This window comes from Liolophura sinensis, chromosome 4 (genome assembly GCF_032854445.1).
Source record: "Liolophura sinensis isolate JHLJ2023 chromosome 4, CUHK_Ljap_v2, whole genome shotgun sequence".
Taxonomy (NCBI): domain Eukaryota; kingdom Metazoa; phylum Mollusca; class Polyplacophora; order Chitonida; family Chitonidae; genus Liolophura; species Liolophura sinensis.
In genome coordinates this window covers 22,518,279-22,540,741 of record NC_088298.1, presented here as the reverse complement: position 1 = coordinate 22,540,741, position 22,463 = coordinate 22,518,279, and the positions used below count along the sequence as shown (strand labels likewise).

At 40.8% G+C, this 22,463-nt stretch overlaps 1 protein-coding gene across 1 annotated transcript; it reads left to right on the top strand.

Annotated features, from left to right (window-relative positions):
* The first annotated feature begins 10,204 nt into the window (after positions 1–10,204).
* On the top strand, positions 10,205–20,867 carry LOC135464971 (uncharacterized). The gene is made up of 6 exons (XM_064742555.1): positions 10,205–10,333; positions 12,822–12,908; positions 13,471–13,549; positions 14,584–14,742; positions 18,679–18,832; positions 20,699–20,867. Exons 1-6 carry the CDS (start codon positions 10,292–10,294, stop codon positions 20,775–20,777), a joined length of 600 nt encoding a protein of 199 aa, XP_064598625.1. The 5' UTR covers positions 10,205–10,291; the 3' UTR covers positions 20,778–20,867.
* The last annotated feature ends 1,596 nt before the right edge of the window (positions 20,868–22,463 follow it).

The following is a 22,463-nucleotide window of genomic DNA, read 5'->3' as shown; positions in this document are numbered from 1 at the left end:
CCCCCCCCCCCCCCCCCCCCCACCCCACCCCCACACAAGCTCAGCCTGGTTTGTGCCCTCAGTAACTCTGGCTGCTGTTGTATAAGTGAAATATTCTTGAGTATATGGCCTGAAACACCACTCAAATAAATAAATATTTATTAATACTTGCACAACATGACACCTAAAGCGATTTCACTGGTGAAGGTTGATATTAGGATCACCTGAGGAAACTTTTCCAGTAAATGGCAGTGGTGTAGATGTAAAGCATCTCATGCACTTCAATGCGTACATTGAAAGAGCACTCATTTGAATTATTAAACTTATATCCAGTTTAACAGTCTAACCAATGTCAGAACTATTAGCCACTTCTTATACTGACAGATGTGAAGCAACACCACTTCCAATGAAGTCAGATACCTGCCGCTGCCCAAATGGCCTTGTTTTGCTTTGGAATGACCCCTACATGTATACCTCGAGGTCTCTGATATTTCATACATATAACCATGTGTGGACCTGGGGAATTCATTTCATACAGGTTATCCTGAGGTTAAAGGTCAAGGTCAAGGTCACTCATGTCCTGAAAATCTTGTTAACAAGTTCCTGAGTAGACCATTATTTAAAAGTTTCAAGAAGCTTAGTATATATCATCTCTAGACTAAAGTTGCAAACTTAATGGCTTCTGTTGAAAATAAGTTGGAAACTTTTGGGAGAAAATTGCTTTCTTCAAGTTTTCTTTGATCTCTTCACTCAGGTACTATGCACGCATACCTGTTTTTTCTTTATTTAGGTGAAGGTCATTGAAAGTCACTTGTGTGCTAAAAATCTTGTTACCAGATTAACTGGGGTGTCGAAAATGGAGACTGCTTTGTGTACTGTGTACTGAGTAGTGGCTACCATATGCAGATCTGACTTCAGTAATATTGGTACGGTATGGGCTGGCTGTAACAAGCAGGGTTTGTTTAGGACATTGAAAACCTTGAAAAACCTGGAATTTGGAAGGCCCTGAAAAGCCTGGAAGATCAGTTTTTTGTTCTGTTTTTTTTTTTTTTTGTTTTTTTGTAATTGGGCCTGAAAAAGTCTTGGAATTGAGACTACAGTCAGAACAAGACTAAGCTACTGTGTATATGATAATGAGATTCTCTTTGGGAAAATATGTTTTGACTTATTTTGAAGTTGCTCAGTGCATTTCTGTGTGTACGTGAGAGCCCTAATCAAAGTCACTTTAGAGGCAAAGGCCACTCTAAAATGAAGCGTATACGAGATGAAAGACCAGTCTCTCATCGGCTACACACTTCATTTCAGTGTTTTCTTTGCCTTTGAAATGTTTCAAGCTCAGGAAAAACCTTCACCAATGCAATCTGTGCGAGGTCAAGTGCAGCTCAAGCTGGATTCCTATCTGCTCGTAGATCTGTCAGAAACCTGCAGATGGTTTTCCCCGAGCTCTGTCCATTTTCCTCACCCATGATGCTGTCAGTCGTCATATGATTGAAATATTCTTGAGTACCAATATGGCATAAAAAGAACTAGTGAAATGAAAAAATATTCCATCTAGCCTGGCATGGAAAAAACCTTGAAACAGCGTGGAAATTTTGAAGTCTTCAAAGTGTTCGCATCCCTGGTACAGTTTTATATTTGGAACCCTCTAACACTTGCCCGTTTGATACTACATTTCTCAATGGACGTATGAAGAGTTTCTACATTGGAAGGCATCACATGTCATTTCTGTACAGTTTTTATGTTTATAGTTTGGTCCATGAACCTACATGTTCATTCTCTTGGATGCTTTGTTTCAACCTTTTTATTTTATTGGTCTTTTTTTAAAATACATTTAAAGGAGAAGAAAATTTAAAAACATGACACTAAAGGCTGAAAAAAAGCACATTTTTTCTATCTGGTGGTGCCTGCTGCATAATTTTGCGATTTTTCCTCACCATGCATGTTAAGTCTGAAAACGGCAAAGTTGGCATAAATCTTTTAGTCCATGATGTCCTCCATCTGTAACACCCTGTCATTTATGCTGGGGGTGTGTTGCCTCTCAGCCAATTAGAGTCGGAAAACTTGGAACCTACGTCCAACATCCTGGTTTGCCGATCGTCAAGTGCAAAAACGAAGTGTACTGTTTGCTACCTTCAGGGAAGAAGAGTTCTACCAGAAATGTACGAGCTGCACTTGGGAGGTTTCTGATGGAAATTGTCCTCCTAACACAGAAGACTTCAGGATTAGTTCTTAGGCAAAATGGAGCCGCGCACAGCGGAATTTGGGCGTTGACGTTATTTATAATTTATCATCTTAAGGTACATATTAGAATATTTTTATGGCATGCACCTATGAGGAAAGGCATACTCTTTTCAAGGGTATATATTTGTAATTTAAGTTTTCTTCTCCTTTAAATTTGCACTTTTCCATCAGCATTTATGATGGTGTATTCCAGATTACTTTTTGGCCAAAATTATGATATGTTTTTTTTCCTCTGTGAGTGTATTTGTAAATGTTGCATTTTTCACCATGTCAAGAATTGCCATGTTATGTCAAAATACGTGTAATTTGTGATGAACAGTTTCCAGTGCTACAAGATACTGCATGTCAAGGCTTAACATTGTATGTAGGTATTTGAGATCTACAAAAATCATTTTCTCATTTTTTTTATGTGTGATTTCCTTTATCTTTTTGTTTCCCGTTTTTTAATTTCCATACTTATACTGCAGTACCTACATGTATGCACATATCCAGTGCGGTGTGTGTATTAGCAGTAGGCCTAATAATGGCTGCCTTATGGAAAGATTCCAATGTACATTTTCATTTGTGTGTGGTTTTTTTTGTGTGTGTAAAATGTATGTTTTCCATAGCAGCTTTACCTTCAGAGGAATGTTACTTTCTGTCTTGACATACGTGTACCCATGGGAAGATGTGCCAGCAACCTGCGTATGGTCAGGGAGGGTATGGTTAAATGGAGTATCATCCAAATTGAACATCATGAATCAGTATGAGTACATGTAGGCCTACATTGCTTCCCAGCATGCTGGACATGTGGCTATTTTTTTCATCCTAGCTTAAAACTTCACAACTTAAAAAGAGCAATGCAACAGAAGAACAATCTTTTCTGCTTCAAAGATATAGCACAGGCATACGAAAGAACAGAGCTGGCTATCCGCCATAAAGGGAGGTAAATATTGTCACTTGTGGAATATCCTGGAATTGTATCGCTCATGGAATGACCAGGAATTATGTCGCACATGGAATGGCCTGGAATTGTATCGCTCATGGAATGGCCTGGAATTGTATCGCTCATGGAATAGCCAGGAATTGTATCGCTCATGGAATAGCCAGGAATTGTGTCGCACATGGAATGGCCAGGAATTGTGTCGCACATGGAATGGCCTTGAATTGTGTCGCACATGGAATGGCCTTGAATTGTGTCGCACATGGAATGGCCTTGAATTGTGTCGTTCATGGAATGGCCTTGAATTGTGTCGCACATGGAATGGCCTTGAATTGTGTCGCACATGGAATGGCCTTGAATTGTGTCGTTCATGGAATGGCCTTGAATTGTGTCGCACATGGAATGGCCTTGAATTGTGTCGCACATGGAATGGCTTTGAATTGTGTCGCACATGGAATGGCCAGGAATTGTGTCGTTCATGGAATGGCCTGGAAATGCTCTCCCGGAAATAGCATGGAAATGTTGTGATCAAAGGACTCGAGGGCTGTGCTGATTACAAAGGTTACCTCCCTTAGTATAGGGCAGGTGATTCTCTTGGGGTTCTTATTCTTCCCATTTTCAGTGGTTTATTCGTCTTTTTTTACTCGTCTTATTTATTCAGTGTACATCATACTGTAGTTGGGCCAGATGTATCACGTTTGATCAGAAATATTTTGTATTTTTTCTCGTGTGTGTGTCTTTAAGCTTTGTTCTTCATCGATTTTAGGGATACAAATGTGTCTTGTGTTTATACTTTTTTTCATGTAACTTATTTTGCAAAAATTGGAGATGTTTCTAATGAGACACATTTAAACAAGATGTGAAACACAAACAAATTCCATGTATTGGAGATAATTGTCTGTACATTTTGTGACTGTAAGAGTTTCCTTGACAATACACAGTATTTTGTTCAGAAAATGAAATGTTTAGATTTTCATCCCGTCTGTCATGCGCCTAGACATAGTCTCGCTAAATCTCGGGCTGTCTCGACTTCCTGGACACCCAACGGATAGCCCAATCTTACTTGACGCAAAAAGGTTAATCTTGGTGTTGTGGAAATTTGAACATTCTACATTTTTACGGTCCAAGCTCCTTTGGTGTACTAACTTTGTCAAATGTAGTCATGCATGACAAACTACATTTGAAAAGGGACAGTCCCTACCCTTCACCCTGTTACCTGTGGTAACTAGAGGGAATGTGCACATTTACCCTACGCCAAGATCATACGTCTTGCAAGCTCCGCATCGTCACGGAGTCGCTCACGGGCACCGAAACGGCATCATCTCTAGCTACGATGTTGGCCTGTATCCGCAATACACCGGAAAAAATTTACATCCGAAAGAAGAGAGCCCCTTCCACAAAACAAAATGACCCTAAATTGATGTTGAAATAAGCTGGAACTACTTTTGTTTTCCTCTGGGAAGAAGTTATTTGCTTGGGGCCCGCTGCCACCGTCCGATAAAACATTTGTTTTCCACCTTGTTGAAAGTTCGACACCAGTACTCAGTGGCTCATTTGCTGCTTTACGTCAGGATGTTGGCAGACATATCAATTATAGGGCGGTCGTTCACGTGATTGCCAATAACCTGATCGCCTGTGCCTGTAAGTGGAAATTTCATGAGTGCGGCGTTAAAGAAGCTCTAGCGGAAATTGTTGGTTAAAAATAAATCGGCCCATATTCAGTCGAATCATTGCTATTGTTTTGGAATAGATCTAACCCAAATAATTACCCTTCGCAAAATACCAGCTTTGTCTGTGCCCGTGTTACGGCTCAAAATCGGTTATAAAATTCCAAATTTTTGAAAAACTGGTTGAATTATAACTTTCCTCAAAATTTAACAGAGATTTAAACGCCATAGGCCCTATTTTGTACAGATACGAGCCTGATATTTACTGAAAGGAAGAAAATTGAGCAATTTGTGATGAAAATTCGATTCTATTGGCGAATATTACCGGTATAACCTCTTTTAAGTACAAATTTATAGCGTCAAACAAGTGCCGGATGCGATTCTAGCAATGCCATGTATTGGATTTCCACCGTTCATTCACCTTGGAACTATCCAGCCGCGTTGTCAATGAATGTCAACCAAGCGTTATATTCTTGTTCTTTTCTGTAACACGTAAAAGTTTCTAAGTAAAGATGAGCTTCTTGCGTTCTTATAAAGCAAAGGTGCATTTCCAAAGCACTGCAGGGTAAAACAGCAGAAAAGTGTACCTTTTTTAAGACTTGGATTCGTCCTGTGAAAGCCAGAAATGTTAAAGGATCGCATTCATAATGTTTTTTTTTATCAAACGTCACTCCCTGTCTCATACTCGTGACCTCAGTTGGCGTTGTTTAAGAATTGGGTACAAAATTTGCTGTATTATAATATAGTGATGTCACTATGCGGATAGAGAGAATACAGTGATAGAGAGCGGCGGAGGCCTCCATGACCGAGGGGGTTAGCACGCCAGCGCGGCGCAATGACTCAGGAGTCTCTTACCAGTGCGGTCGGTGTGAGTTCAAGTCCAGCTCATGATGGCGTCCTCTGCGACCGAACGTGTGAAGGTCTTGCAGCAACCTGATGATGGTCGTGGGTTTCCCCGGGGCTCTGTCCGCTTTCCTCCCACCATAATGCATGCCGCCATCGTATAAGTGACATATTCGGAGAGTATTGCGTAAAACACTAATCAAATAAATAAATAAATAGAGAGCGGCACATGCACTGTAAGGAGTACGGATTTTCCCCGTCATTGCGTATCTTGATAGGGGCTGCACCTGAACTTTATGCGGAATATACTTTCAAAACCTTATTATTTTTTTTTTTTTTGGGGGGGGGGGGGCATTTTTTTAAAATTTTTTTTTCAATTTTAGGAAATTTCAATGCACAGTTATTTATCGAGTATAGGCCTACATATTCGGTATCTTCAGCACTTAACATGTGATCTTATAACATGCGCTGTAAGGAGTGCGGATTTTCCCCGTCACTGCGTATCTTGACAGCGGCTGCACCTGAACTTTATGCGGAATATACTTTTAAAACCTTAATTTTTTCTTCGCATTTTTTTTTTTTAAATTTTAGGAAATTTCAATGCATAGTTATTTATCGAGTATAGGCCTACATATTCGGTATCTGTAGCACTTAACATGTGATCTGATACACATGTAACCTACCTTGGTCATATCGCTTTTAAAGTAAGATTTCTATCGTGTTCAAGAAAATACAATTTGAACAAACTGTTCATTTCATCTATGGGCAATCTAAACCTAAGTGTTCTTGATGTCTGTTTATCTTGGACAATTTTTCAGGCGTAGCTAATATTATAGATAAGAAACTTTCAGATAAAAATAAATTATCATAATTTTACACGTAGCTTTTGCGTTACTTGAACATTTAGCTGTAGGCCTACATTTTAAATTTACTGCTCTTGGAACCTCGTTCGTTTGTGATAGATATGACTATACCGGTACATAACACTCGTTTACACCGTCAAAATTTAATCCGGATCAAATCTGAACGAGTTTAAAATAGAGGCCTATTATAACAATGCGTGTGTTCACACGACCATATTATCAATCCGGTTATAAGCCAAATCCAGAATTTGTCTGTTAAAAAACAGATGTTTTTTTTTTTTTTTAAATCATCTTCCAGTTTGGAAAACAAAGCACTGTGAGGAGATTACGAAGTGCTGATTAATACCAGAAACGGCTTTGTGGAATCGTCCCATGAAACTGGTTTAAAGCCACGTGACTAGCAGGAGCAAGTAAAACCAGACTTGTCGCTCACGTTTTGCGTTCTCACAGGCGACGTGAAACTGGCTGAAAGCTACTTCGCATTTAAACCATGCTGCTTACTGTTGTACATGTGAAAGGCGTATATAAGTTCGGTCTTTTATGTCGAAAAGTAACTAAAGCGACGGCCCATCTGGTGAACTATATTTAAACAATGTTTAAAGTAAAAGAAAGCTAAAGTATAAAGTAAGGTTCACTACACCGACAACTTAAATCTATGCGTAAAAATACTTTTTTTTATACCGGTATATACATTTATCTTTATAGATTATTTTAAAGAATGTTAAACGCATTCAAATGTTTTCTCCTTATGTTCACCAGTGATAAAAAAAATTTGAGCATATTATTTCATTAATCTCTGATTCATGGGTAATGGCCGGAAGGCGACAACAAAGTGAATTTTGCCCAGGCGAGATAGGCTTTGAATAAGATTTTATCATAAAAAAATAAAGAGAAAAATATAGCTTTTAGTTAAGAAATTCTTTCTGGAAAGGTAATCTGAATGTGTCTAGCCTTGAAATATGAGAGCAATTAAGAGATTAAGCAATTTAAGAGCAATGTATTCCTTTAAACCTCAGGAATCGGTAAAAATCAGCGTTTGGCCGATTAAGATACAGGGATGCTTGAAACTGGAGATCGCGGACACCCGGTCATGTGCCGTTGTACTCGCGCCAACACGCTTACTCGCTCAAGCACGGCGGCGAAAACAGTATCTAAACAACACGGGAGTTAATACCAAACTCTGCTTCGCGGCCTTCGCGACCAGGTTGTGTTGGCGTTCGCAATTTATATATGCTGTGCACATTGTTCTGTTGTCTTACATACTGTAGTTTCTGGTTATGAACGGCCTTACGTCTCTGAATATCGCCATTTGTTACCATTTCTCTATACCGTTCCATATAATCTTTCATCTCGTCGTCTTTCTGCTGCCGCGCACGAGTCAAGTGCCCGGATGTTTGCAGTCCCGTCTACCGGTATTGCGTGGCATTATAGTTTTAGCGAAACTCAGCCTACAATGCAGTTGCCCAAAGCCAAACTATAACAACAGATGATTTATTTAATATTTAAAGGAGAAGAAAACATAAAAACGATGCCAAAATCAGATGAAAGAGCGTCAAAACTTATTTGCAAATATGATATTTAATATTTTTTTGGATTTTTTTTTTACAAAGGAAAGGGTATTTGAAAATATTTTTGTATGATGGGTATTTGGGACCAAGGTATTGATTGTTGTTGCATAATAATGTTCTAAGTAAGCATGTGATGCTTGTTTAATAATTTATTTTTTGGAATGTAAATTTGCTGTTTATATCGAAACATATGCATTTAACCTAAATGATAACATGTATGAACATATTAAAAATATAAATCTGATCCAAATTGAGGTTTAATACATTTGATAGCTGAAAAGAACAAATTCTGGTGCAAAAATATTTATTAAATCTGTGTTACATCCTCACTTATGACATTATTAAACAAAGACTATAGGCCTAAATACCAAAAGGTGGTGCCAAATACCCACCGTACAAAAATTATTTTCAAGTGTCTTTTTCTCCTTAAGGAAAACTCGGAAAAAAATTTGAAAACCACATTTAGGAATAACTGTTCGCACTCTTTCATCTGAACTGTATGACATTTTTAGGTTTTATTCGCCTTTAATACACTGTAACGCAGTTATATTTGGACTAAGTACAAAACTAAGGATTTGTCCAGAAGTTAAATCTGGTATTAAACCTTAAGACAGTCGAAGACAAATTGACTCAGTATATCAATTAACCCACTGTGATGTAATCACGCAAATAATGATGACGTCACTCGTTATTCGTAACACGATCACGACCTGTTAACATCTCTATTTTACATGTTTCATCAAATACCCTTATATTCCTGCTTAACACTAAACCGAAGGCTCATCCACAAATACAGTTGCGGCCTTTCTCTGGGTGGAGTGCACGGAGTAAACCACCGACATTTGTAATGTTACTGGCAAACCTCTCCACGTGTTAGGAACGGGGTCCACTTTCACAAAACTTAACGTAAATTAGTTTAGGTAAATCACGTTGGCTTATCGTGCTATAAAGCAGACGTCATTTACGAAAAAAGTTACGACAAATATGATTTACCACGTTTGCACGTCATAATGGTGCGCTGGGAGATCCATGGATCAAATACAGGTTGGGTCATGCCAAATTTTTTTTAAAAGGGTATTTGCTGCTGCCTCGCTTGGCGCTCAGCACTGACAGGTTAGAGCAAGGCATCGGGACTGGTTGGCCCGGTGTCATGTCTGGTGTCTTCGGCATGATACTTCAGTGGCGGCAGCACTTTGTCGGCACGGAGTCGCCCTGCCATTGGAAGACACAGTATATGTACACACATATGACTTTTCGGCGTCATATGTCTGAAAAATTGTTAAATACGACGCTAAACCCCAAGCATGCATTCATTCATTCATTCATTCATAATGTAGAAGGCAAGTGGTCCTCTACGAAAAGTATGACTGTGCAAATGGACCTACAGCCAATGGTCACAAAGAACAGCGGGGACGGAGGAAACTACAAACTAAGTGCCCCATGGAATCTTTTAGTGGTGGCTGCTTCACCCTCTTTTTAAAGTTAAGTTAAAAGAAAAGGCAACCAATAACATAATCTGAGCCAAATGTACTCAGGAAGAGGAATTAAAACTGACCTATACGGTCAGAAACGTTTGCCTTGAGTGCTTTGTAACTCTATAAATCAGCCTGCAACTGATAAGGATTTCTTACGAGACTATGTGATGCGCCATGTGAGAGGAATTGGAAACACGATGTCGCGTCACTCGTATATATCCCTGGTGCATATAATGGCAACACGGCGTACGGGTGACGTGAGTGGAAACAGCTGCTTTCTCTAGTTACATAAATGACTCGCGCCTGTATGATTGGACCAAACCGATAACATGGTAGTGCTTTCGATTTTTTCAAGGTGCGTGATTTTGCATGCTTTAAACTGCGATGTCTCGCTTTATTAAAAATTTATATAGTTATGTTCTTTAAACGTCTTGTGGGATACTTTCGACGCATTTGTTAAAGTTAACACTTGTTTATAATATTTTGCGCAATAATGAGATGATGTTATCTAAAAAGAAAAAGAGCATCTGTTACCGATATTATCATATCAGCTTTATATCAAAGTGTGTGCCACAAGTACACAGCGATGGAGCGCGATATCCGGTCTAGTTGTGACTGCAAAGAAAAACCTGATTCTAAAAGGCGCGGTAAGTTCTAAGTGCATTCAGTGAGACAAAGATCGTGTGTAGTGTGGTGTTTTCTGAAACACAGCCTAGTTCTCTCCTTGCTGATAATGTCGTTCACAAGGCCGTTGATCATCTGTCTTCTAATAGCCGTGAGTATTGGTCTTTTCATTGTTAACTGAATTCGTAGCCTAGTGGTTATTGTGCTAGCCCAGCACAGTGACTATGTAGCTCCTCACCAATGCAATCGCTGTGAGTTCAAGTCTAGCTCATGTTGGCTTCCTCTCCGGTCTTACATGGCAAGGTCTGCCAAACCTGCAGACGGTCGTGGGCTTCCTCCGGGCTCTACCAGGTTTCCTCCAGCCATAATGCCGGCCGCCGTCGTGTAAGTGAAATATTCTTGAATAACTTGAGTTATACGGTGTACAGTTCCAATCAAATAAATAAACACATAGATCGATAAATAAATAAATGAATGAATGAATAAATAAATAAATAAATAAATAGCCAATGTCAACATCTGCAGTAATTATCTAAGTAACATTTGAACGAAAATCTTAAATACCAACGAGGCCAGGGCCTCCTTAATTATATTACGTATAATATAAGGGAAATATTAAGTACTATACGTGATTTACAATTAAGAACTCTAAGCAAGTGTTGTAAAGGGCCAATTACATGGACGTTAACCTACGAATCTCTGCGTGATAAGCGGCGCATACTGTCTAATATTGTGGACACGGCATCTGAATGCGGATTTTCCCGTTCTGTTTCGCAGTGGCTTTGTTCACAAAGTATATATTGGTCGTACATTGTGTGGCATTTCTGGCTGACAATCTCAACATGAATGTAGGATGTATACGGTTTTCATAGTTCCGATACCACAATCTTTACGGCCAAGCCAAAATTCCATTCAGAGCACAATTTTATATACGTATTTGCTTGAGGCTTAACGCCGTGTACAAGGGAAATGGCTTATACGCTGGAACCTCTTGTCAACCCATCAAAAATCTAATTTGAGGTATTTATTTATTTATTTATTTAATTATTTAGTGTTTTACGCCGTACTCAAGAATAATTCACGGCCAGCATTATGGTGGGGGGAAACTGGGCAGATCTGGAAAGGGGAAGGGGGGGGACCACGACCATCATGAAACCAGCATGAGCTGGACTTGAACACACATCGATCCCATTGGCTACAGGCTCCAGGGACAGTGCGTCGCTAAACACCATGTTCACAGAGGCCTTCTAATCTGAAGTAATACGAAACTCTAAGAAAATCACGACTATAGTTTTGTACGTCATTAGAAATAACTGATCATGAGATGTCACTTATAGCCACCGGTTAGGCTGAATCATTAGCATCATACATATGTTTAATGTAATAATTATTACAATAATACCACACAGTTTATTGGATTTTCTACTACCTCATTTTGTCTCCATACCACCCGTTACCACTTCATATATTTATATACGATCCTGTTGTTTGCGAGTGCGAAGAAAGACAGGAGACCAAAAACCGCACAAACTTTAAGCAAAAGAATGTGATATCAAATGTGTGGCAACCTAGGTCACGTGACATATCAGCCGTTTTGGATTTTTCTGCAAATCATTTAGAAATCTACAGAACCATCGCACCGATTGACTATAAAATTGGCATATGCAATTACCGTACTAGGCCAGTCTAAATCTAAGAATCTGTAGCTATTTTAATTAGGTCACGTGACTGATTTTTAGTTTTCTTCCATTTTCTCGCTAACTTGATCATACAAAGCTGGACTTTAACTGATGTAGCTTTCTGTACTGAGTAGAATACTGGCAATAGATTTCACCGCTAGCGCAAAAAAGCCATAAGAAAAATCATCGATTTTTTTAGCGTAATCTCCCAGACAAATGCCCGTGTTATATGTACATATAGTTCTCTATGCCAGGTTCAGTGGTGCAGTCCAAAGACTATGAAATGTATGGCATTCAGTTGATTCCTAGAGCCAAGAGACAGAATTTCAGTTCCAGTGCCAAGAAATATTATTTTAAAAATCCAGAATAGAGAGGTCCCAGGGTCCAAAGAGACCGTTTTAGTTCTTGTTTTCCAAAAAGATCCCTTTAGCTCTTGTTTTCCGAAGAGATCACTTTGGCTCTTGTTTTCCGAAGAGATCACTTTAGCTCTAGTTTTCCGAAGAGATCACTTTAGCTCTTGTTTTCCGAAGAGATCACTTTGGCTCTTGTTTTCCGAAAAGATCACTTTAGCTCTTGTTTTCCAAAGAGATCATTTTGGCTCTTGTTTCCCGAAGAGATCACTTTAGCTCTTGTTTTTCAAAGAGATCACTTTGGCTCTTGTTTTCCGAAGAGACCACTTTAGCTCTTGTTTTCCCAAGAGATCACTTTGGCTTTTGTTTTCCGAAAAGATCACTTTAACTCTTGTTTTCCGAAGAGATCACTTTAACTCTTGTTTTCCGAAGAGATCACTTTAGCTCTTGTTTTCCGAAGAGATCACTTTAGCTCTTGTTTTCCGAAGAGATCGCTTTACCTCTTGTTTTCCGAAGAGATCACTTTGGGTCTTGTTTAGGAAAACAAGAGCCAAAGAGATCACTTTGGCTCTGTTTCCAGCGAGACAATTATAGCTTGTTTTGTTTTCAGTGCCTCTGGCTGACGTCCATGGCGCGGTCGCCTGTGGCTGGTCCTCCTCACAGAGCGAATTGCCAGAAAGGCAAAGGGAAGTGCACAGTAAGTGTCGTCGGCGCAAGCCTGAACTTTTTCTCACAGTATGTAGATTTCATGATGTTAACTATAGCTATACATTAGTGTGTACATAAGTCAGACGTTAAGAATACCCATTAACGATCGACGTCCAGTCGGTGGAAAACCACCGAACCTTGGCAAGATACTAATGAACATTCCCACGTTACCTGCAGATATGCACACCGTAATTGGTTGAAGGCAAGTTATCTTCAGTGGACATTAGACACTTATTGTAATACATGTATGTAGCACGTTTCGTCACAATCAGAGCGTCTGTCTTAGGTAAGATGCACAGCAGACTTGAGGTCACATAATCAACCAACTTGAGCTGTATTTATTTACTTACTTACTTATTTATTTATCCATTTGAATGCCGTTTTATGCCGTACTCAAGAATATTTTCACTTAAGCGACCAGCATTACAGTGGGAGGTAAGCGGACAGAGCCCGAGGGAAACCTACAACCAAATACGATCTCAAATACATGAACGTTTTAATTACTGTATTGTGATTCAAACAATAAGTGCATTGTTTTCCTACCAACCAAGGTGGGTGACAAGTGCCCGGCAGGGTACGAGTGTAGAACCGAACGAATTACGGTGACCTTTCGCTTCCCAGAATGCAGTGGTAAGTTTATAAAATTTTACCTAAAGTCTGTCAAATACTGCTGCTGTAGTTTTACTCCATGCTCTAGTCTTTTTATAAAGCAATTTAAAACTCAAGTCAGAAATTGTAAGTGCTAAAAACGTCATACTCGGAACAGGAAAGAACTCAAACCGTGATCGATATATTGTTCATCATCCGGTAGTAAAGAACCATTGAGCAAATGTTAAACTTTCTAGAAACAAAATGTTTTATTTGTGGATGTATTTAAATTTTTGATTTAATTGTTAAGACATTTGATAAATATGTGTTCAGGATTCTGTTTGAGAACTGAAAATCCCCGATGCTTGTTAAGTTTAGATTGTCATCAAGTAAATGATAATTAAATGTCAGGATAACAGATCATTTTGTGGAAATCTCAAAATGACGTGTAATAAATTGCAAGTTACTAACAACTGAGGTAAACTGGCAAGAAGCCGTATTTCACTGATTAGGTCTGACCATCTGTACTTGTCTTACTCTGTATGCTGCTTGTCTATAATGATAGATACATAATTATATGTTCTGGATAGCTCGGTAATGAAGATGCATGCATGGTGCGCGGATACCTACTCGTGCTAATTTCTAAAATTAAACACATTAGCAATACAACTATAAAATCTGTGTGTAACAATTCGTTCAGTTGATCTTGTGAATCTAAAGTACAGCTGTAGTGCTGTAGAGTGGAATGTTCGCTATGCACGGGACAATGTCTTTTGAGGAATTATTGCACAAAACGGTGTTTTTGCTTTACACAAGACTGAGATGAAGTAGAAATATAGTACTGAGTGCTGTTCGCTCATCGGATTTGGTTGCGGCAAAATGGACGAACATTCTGTTTTTAACATGGTATATGTATCACGTTAAAACTAATATGTATTATCGTGCTGTTTTTCCTGTTCTAAATGTTTTATGTACATTCATTCAGTCTGAAATAAAAGAATTATTATAATTATATAATTATATTATATATATGATAATAATAATAAGTATTGTTGAAAACCTTCTCTCTTTTCCAGATCTGCGTTCCGAGATACTTACCAGGACTGGTGAATGGAAGAATGCCACTGATTTTAGTAACATTCAAGGGGCAAACCTGAGAGATTTCTACACAGAAGACAGTGTGTTCCTGTTACAGAATGCAAGCCTCTTTACAGGGCCTCCTGGAGGACGATCAGGTAAATTTTCGTACTGAATTTGTTCGTTAGATTGGGACATAACACCGCACATAAAAATGTTTCGTTTATAAGACAGTGTCCAGTATCATGGTGTGATAAAACCGGGCAGAGCCCGGGGGAAACCCACGACAATCCCCAAGTTTGACAGACCTTTCCACGTATCATAGGAAAGGAAGCTAGCATGAGCTCGACTGTACTTAAACTCACAGCGAAAGCTATTATTGTGCAGAGCTAGCACACTAGCTACTAGGCCAGGGAGACCATCAGGCATATTAGACACACAGAGACGTTCACGCTGTTTCTAAACGCTCTCCGCACACACATCTAAACCGCACTGCTCTTAAATCGTGCGTGTAAACCGCAATACTCTCTCCTCGTACATCCAGTCCCACAACGCTCTCCAGTCACACATCCAGACCACAACGCTCTCCGGTCACACATCCAGACCACAACTCTCTCAAGTCACACATCCAGACCACAACGCTATCAGGTCACACATCCAGACCACAACGTTCTCCTATCACACATTCAGACCCCAACGCTCTCCAGTCACTCATCCAGACCACAACGCTTTTCAGTCACACATTTAGACCACAACGCTCTCCAGTCACACATCATGACCTCAACGCTTTTTAGTCACATATCTAGGCCACAACGCTCTCCGGTCACACATCCAGACCACAACGCTCTCCAGTCACACATGCAGACTTCAACACTCCCCAGTCACCCATCCAAGCCACAACGGTCTCCAACCACACATCCAGACCACATTACTCTCCAGTCACACATCCAGACCACAACACTCTCCAGTTCCACATTCAGACCACAACGCTTTCCAGTTACACATTCACACCACAGCGCTCCCCAGTTACACATTTAGACTGCAACACTCTCCAGTTACACATGCAAACCACTACGCTCTCCAGTCACACATCCAGACCACAAAAATCTCCAGTTACACATCCAGACCACAACGCTACCCATTTACACGTCCAGCCCACAACACTCTCCAGTTACACATTTAGACAACAACGCTCTCAAGTTACACATTCAGACCTTAACGCTCTCCAGATACACATCCAGACCACAACACTATCCCGTTACACATCCAGACAACAACACTCTCGAGTTACACATTCAGGCCACAAGGCTCTCCAGTCACACATTCAGACCACAACACTCTCCAGTTACACATTCAAACCACAACAGTCCCCAGTTACACATCAAGACCACAACAATCTCTAGTTACACATTCAGACCACAACACTCTCCTGTTACACATTCAGACCACAACACTCTCCTGTTACACATTTAGACCGCAACACTCTTCAGTTACACATTCAAACCACAGCGCTCTCCAGTTACACATCCAGACCACAACAATCTCCAGTTACACATCCAGACCACAACACTGTCCAGTTACACATTCAGACCACAACAATCTCCAGTTACACATTCAGACCACAACGCTCTCCAGTTACACATTTAGACCACAACGCTCACCAGTAGCACATTTAGACCTTAACGCTCTCCAGATACACATCCAGGCCACAACACTCTCCAGTTACACATCCAGACCACAACAATCTCCAGTTACACATTCAGACCACAACGCTCTCCAGTTACACATTTAGACCACAACGCTCACCAGTAGCACATTTAGACCTTAACGCTCTCCAGATACACATCCAGGCCACAACACTCTCCAGTTACACATCCAGACTACGACACTCTCCAGTTACGCATTTATACCACAACGCTCTCCAGTCACACATATAGACCACAGCACTCTCCAGTTACACATTCAAACCACAACAGTCCTTAGTTACACATCCAGACAACAACGCTCTCAAGTTACACATCGAGGCCACAATGCTCTCAGGTCACACATTCACACCACACTGCTCTCCAGTTACACATCGAGACCACCACGCTGTCAGGTCACACATTCAGACCACAACGCTCTCAAGTCACACATTTAGACCACAACGCTCTCTACTTACACATCCAGACCACAACGCTTGAGGGTCACACATTCAGACCACAACGCTTGAGGGTCACACATTCAGACCATAACGCTCTGAGGTCACATATCCAGACCACAATATTCTCCAGTCACATTTCCAGACCACAACACTCTTCAGTCAAACATCCAGACCACAATGCTCTCCAGTTACACATCCAATCCACAACGCTATCCAATCACACATTCAGACTGGAACACCCTCCAGTCATACATCCAGACAAAAACACTCTCCAGTCACACATCCAGACCACAACATTCTCCAGTTACACATTCAGACTGGAACACCCTCCAGTCATACATCCAGACAAAAACACTCTCCAGTCACACATCCAGACCACAACAATCTCCAGTTACACATTCAGACTGGAACACCCTCCAGTCATACATCCAGACAAAAACACTCTCCAGTCACACATCCAGACCACAACAATCTCCAGTTACACATTCAGACTGGAACACCCTCCAGTCATACATCCAGACAAAAACACTCTCCAGTCACACATCCAGACCACAACATTCTCCAGATACACATGCAGGCCACAACACTCCTTAGATACACATCCAGACCACAACACTCTCCAGTTAGACATTTAGACCACAACACTCTCCAGTCACACATCCAGACCACAACTCTCTCAAGTCACACATCCAGACCACAACGCTATCCAGTTACACATTCAGACCACAACAATCTCTAGTTACACATTCAGACCACAACACTCTCCTGTTACACATCCAGACCACAACACTCTCCATTTACACATTTAGACCACAACGCTCTCTAAATACACATCCAGGCCAAAGGACTTTTCAGTCACACATCCAGACAACAACGCTCTCCAGTCACATATCCAGACAACAACGCTCTCCAGTCACATATCCAGACCACAACGCTATCCAGTAACACATTCAGACCACAACACTCTCCAGTTACACATCCAGACCACAACGATCTCAAGTCACACATCCAGGCCACAACGCTCTTCGGTCAAACAGCCAGACCACCACGTTCTCCAGTCACACATCCAGACCACCACGTTCTCCAGTCACACATCCAGACCACAACGTTCTCCAGTCACACATCCAGACCACAACGCTCTCCAGTCACACATCCAGACCACAACGCTCTCCAGTCACATATCCAGAACACAACACTCTCCAGTCACATATCCAGACCACAACACTTTCCAGTCACATATCCAGACCACAACACTCTCCAGTAACACATCCAGACTACAACGCTCTCCACTCACACATCCAGACCACAACGCTCTCCAGTCACACATCCATGCCACAACGCTCTCAAGTCACACAGCCAGACCACAACTTTCTCAAGTCACACTTACAGACCACAACAATTTCCAGTCACACATCCAGACCACATCGTTCTCCAATTACAGATAGAGGCATACTTATATATAACAAAGGAGCATCTCTCGGTCGCTGCAAGCTCAAATCAAGCCCTGGCTTAAGTGGGAAAGCTTGCAAGCGACCTGTGAATGGCCGTGGGTGACCAACCCCCGCCCCCTCCCCCCGGCCAGCTTTCTCTCCACCATATAATGCTGGTCGCCGTCGTAAGAAAATTCTTGAAATATTCTTGAATACGTCGTAAAACACCTAAGAAATCAATAAATAAATATTACTAACCAGTACTGAATCCATTTCTTTTATACTATGCGACAAGCGAGGTTGTAGCAAAATTACCAGTGTTAAGGTCGTATGTTAGACTAGATTCGGAATTGATCTCCGGATACACCCTTTACGAAACAGATACTCCGCTTACCACGTCACCGCATACGGTATCGCCCGTTAACAGAAGGGTTCCGCAAACAATAAGAGTGAGAAGTAAATTCCGCAGATTCCCTATTCATTGAATATTTCCCAGATCCAATACAATGATTTTCTTGCAGATACTGAAGTGAAGGTGTTTGTTGGTATCGCGAATGGCTTTCTGAATCAAGGTTTGGCGACTGTAGAGGACATTGTTTATTTCAACGATGATCTCATCTTGTCTCTAAACGTGTACGAGTTTCGCAATCCAAGCATAGCAGACGATACAGCATAGTGAGTACAGATTTGTGTCTAGTGGGGTTGGGAGCAAATATGTCGCATAATTAGGTTCCCTGGAGTCTTTTGGGTCAAAAAAAAAATACCTGACTGTATTTTGCTGGGTTTTCCTTTCATAAATCGAATTTAAAATTTAACTTTAAAGTCATCCTCATCGCGAGAATATCCCACACGTCGATTTTGATGAAACTTGATGAAAATTTAATCTTTATATTGTCGTTTAATTGGGTAATTATTTTTATTATTTCCTCCATTTTTGACTTTACGCGTGATAGTGCCTTCCATGTTTTCGGATTTTATCTATGCAACTCTTCCCAAAGTACTGAACCTATTTATATGAAACTTAACACACTTCTTCGCTATATAGTCCGTTCCAGTCTGCCTGGAAATCCTAGTTTTACTTGATACAGTGTATGTTTAGAGATACCAAATATATGCACGAACTGTCTAAACTTCTTTTCTCAGGACCGGCCCGGATAGCACAGTTGGTAGAGCGTCCGCTTCGTGACCGGTAGATCCAGGGTCAATCCTTGATCGAGTCACACCTAAGACTTTAAAACTGGAAGTTATAACTTCCTCTCTTGGCGTTCAGCATGAAGGGGAAAGTGCAACACTGGTTGACCCGTATCAGTATAATGGCTCGGGCGGGATCGCTTACTTGCCTTCGTTAAGTCGTCTCAGTGATGCAGCACTAGATAAAAGAGCGGTGGAAATCCGTCCTGTAACAAGGAGGCACATTACACGTACATGCACCCTAAGGATTCCTTCGTCGTCATATGACTGAAAAATTGTTAAGTACGACGTTGAACCCTAAGCACTCACTCACTCACTCTTTTCTCAGCTTGTATTGAGTTGACTGCTTTCCTTCAATGTCCGTGAATTTTTGCAGGCTTCATTACAACCAGATATGGCGTAATTAACATCATACTTAATAGATTATTGAATGTAAACAGGGGAAAAACCGGGCAGAGGACGAAATATCTGCACTTAGCCATGTACCTAACAAACTCCCTGTCGTAAAGCCGCCAGTGAATGTCTGCAGATGGAAGACCACTGGTCTACCAGGAGAACACATTAGTTCAATAGGCCAGCCACTTATCTCCCACCGATATGGTGACCTTATGCCTGCGTCACAAGACTAGTGAGAAAGTTCGTCAATAACTTACCAAAGCTTGGTAGTTTTAGTCCGAGGTCTCCGGTTTCCTTCACCTGAGAAATTGAATTAAAATGTCGGCAAGTAAAAATTCCCGAGTATGACATTAATCCAAAGTTAAATAAAAACGGCTAAGCCGGCGGTATCCTTCTCCTCAAATAATTAAGTAAGGAAACTAGATTCCTACCAGCAATGACCTAATACATGAGTTTGGAATTTGGACGTCACGGCGTTAGTTTACGGCCTGTTTTTGGGGCTTCATTAAATTTTAACATTTATATAAAAGACTGGAATTTCTCCCCCAAAAATATGTCTTGGATTATCTTTCAAATCCTTTAAGCTTAGTAGGCCTATAACACAAAATGGAAGTCATTAGTGTATGATTTGCATTGTTGCATATAGCCTATATACGAGACATGTAGGCCTACCTGTCCGTCATAAAATTCATTGATATGCACTTTGTGTCATAAAGCAACGACGTCACGACAGAAAGGGAGGTCACCATGATGTCGTAAAGTCCAAATTCGTAGTCCAGCGCATGGACAAATCGGGTCAAGCGTCTGGACTACCAAACTCGAAACTCTCTGGGTGGTTCTCTCCCCCTGACGCCAGATGGAGCTAAACGCTTCAGCGGAATTCATGGTACACAGAGTGCGTCATGGAACCAGACTAGTGTTATACGCTATACGCACGTGTTCTATTTTTTGCAGTGAGTTGGTTTTGTGGAAGAGAGAGGAAGGCATCATGAAAGTCGCCGTCACGACATTAAATGTGGTTTCCGCGCAGTGAGCTCGAAATCAACGAAACAGAAGATGACTAACAGCCACAAGGATTGTATGATTGTGATGTAAATAAACCTCGTTAATTCTCATGAGACGTCCCTGGAAATGAATAATCTTATGTCCAATTCTATCAAATTTCGTGTTTAAAATCTTCAAGTAAGCAAGGAAAACGAGGATTACCACCTCCCCAGAACAAGTTATGTATGATGGTAACTGCTCTTGATTGATAACCTGAAAGTGAATGACAAGGTCACCAGCAAATTGCCATTTGCAGTGAACTCCACATGGGTGTCAAACATATCGATGTGTAGAGTTTGTTGTGGTTTGTCACTGACTACAGGCAAACACCAGCGGCTAGTGAATCTGATTTTACAGAAAGCTGAATATTTATTTATTTATTTATTTGATTGGTGTTTTACGCCATATTCAAGAATATTTCACTTATACGACGGCGGCCAGCATTATGGTGGGAGGAAAGCGGACAGAGCCCGGGGGAAATCCACAACTATCCTCAGGTTGCTGGCAGACCTTCCCACGTATGACCGGAGAGGAAGCCAGCATGAGCTGGTCTTGAACTTACAGCGACGGCATTGGTGAGAGGCTCCCGAGTCATTACGCTGCGGAAAGCCGAATATAGGCGATAAGTTAAAAGAAACAGTCTGCAGTGTATTCGAGGTCAGTGTACTTGTCGGGGTTATGTCTGATATAAAGCGTGCTTCATATTTCAGTGAAGCTGCCCCTTTTTCCACTTAGATAAAAGCGGTTGGGTTTATAGTGTGAGGGAGCCGGAGACCCGGAGTAATTCACCAGCCTCCGCGACCTAAAGCCGTAGCTCAATCGCCTGATAGTCGCAGTAAGCTAGCAAGCTACCGCTTTAAATATCTGCGCCAGTCTCCCGTTGGATACAGTAATATATTTTTGGTTATAACGACATTTGATAATCTACCAAAGAACACAATTTGGACACTAACTAAATTTACGCGGGTCTTTTCTTGTATCATTCAAATTCTATTAACGTCTTCTCTTTGCATGACTTCTGAATTTGCAGGATTTCTGAATTTACAGGATTTCTGAATTTGCAGGATTGCTGAATTTGCAGGATTTCTGAATCTATATACAATCATTTCAGTTCTTTATGATTTGTGTTGAAAACTTATTTTAGAAATTTGTCTTACTATTAATGACCTGCAACATCGTGATATACGAATTTGTATTTTGGCACATGGACAGTGAAAACGGGCTTCATGTTCTCATGTAACCATTGCCCACCAATCAGAACAGATATTGTCGAACAGACCGATTTGCGCCTCCATGCGGACAAAATAGAAAGAAAGTATTTGTCATAATTTTTTTGTTTTGGAACAACAAATGCAAAACAATATCCAAAAGTGCAACGGTACAGCATATCAAGTAAGCATAGGAGAAAAATACGAATCTGTACATTTGTTTGATTGATGTTTTGGCAAAACTTTAAGCGATGGTGATCTGTTTGTGTGCTGAGGAAACCGGTGTGTTCGGAGAAAACTACAGACCTTTGGCAAGTCACTGACTTCTAAAACACCGGTAGTCCTCAAATTTCACGGAAATTGATCTAGAGGCAATCCTCGAAAATGTGCGTTCGCTTTGCTCTATGGAAAGTGTCGTGCCTTGCCAGTACACTCCAAATTGATATTATCAAGTGGAACAACTCAGG

Coding starts and splice junctions, on each gene's coding strand:
- LOC135464971 (XM_064742555.1), top strand. CDS start 10,292: ATGTCGTTCACAAGGCCGTTGATCATCTGTCTTCTAATAGCC. Junction 13,550..14,583: donor TCGCTTCCCAGAATGCAGTG/GTAAGTTTATAA, acceptor TCTCTTTTCCAG/ATCTGCGTTCCGAGATACTT. Junction 18,833..20,698: donor ATAGCAGACGATACAGCATA/GTGAGTACAGAT, acceptor TATTTTTTGCAG/TGAGTTGGTTTTGTGGAAGA.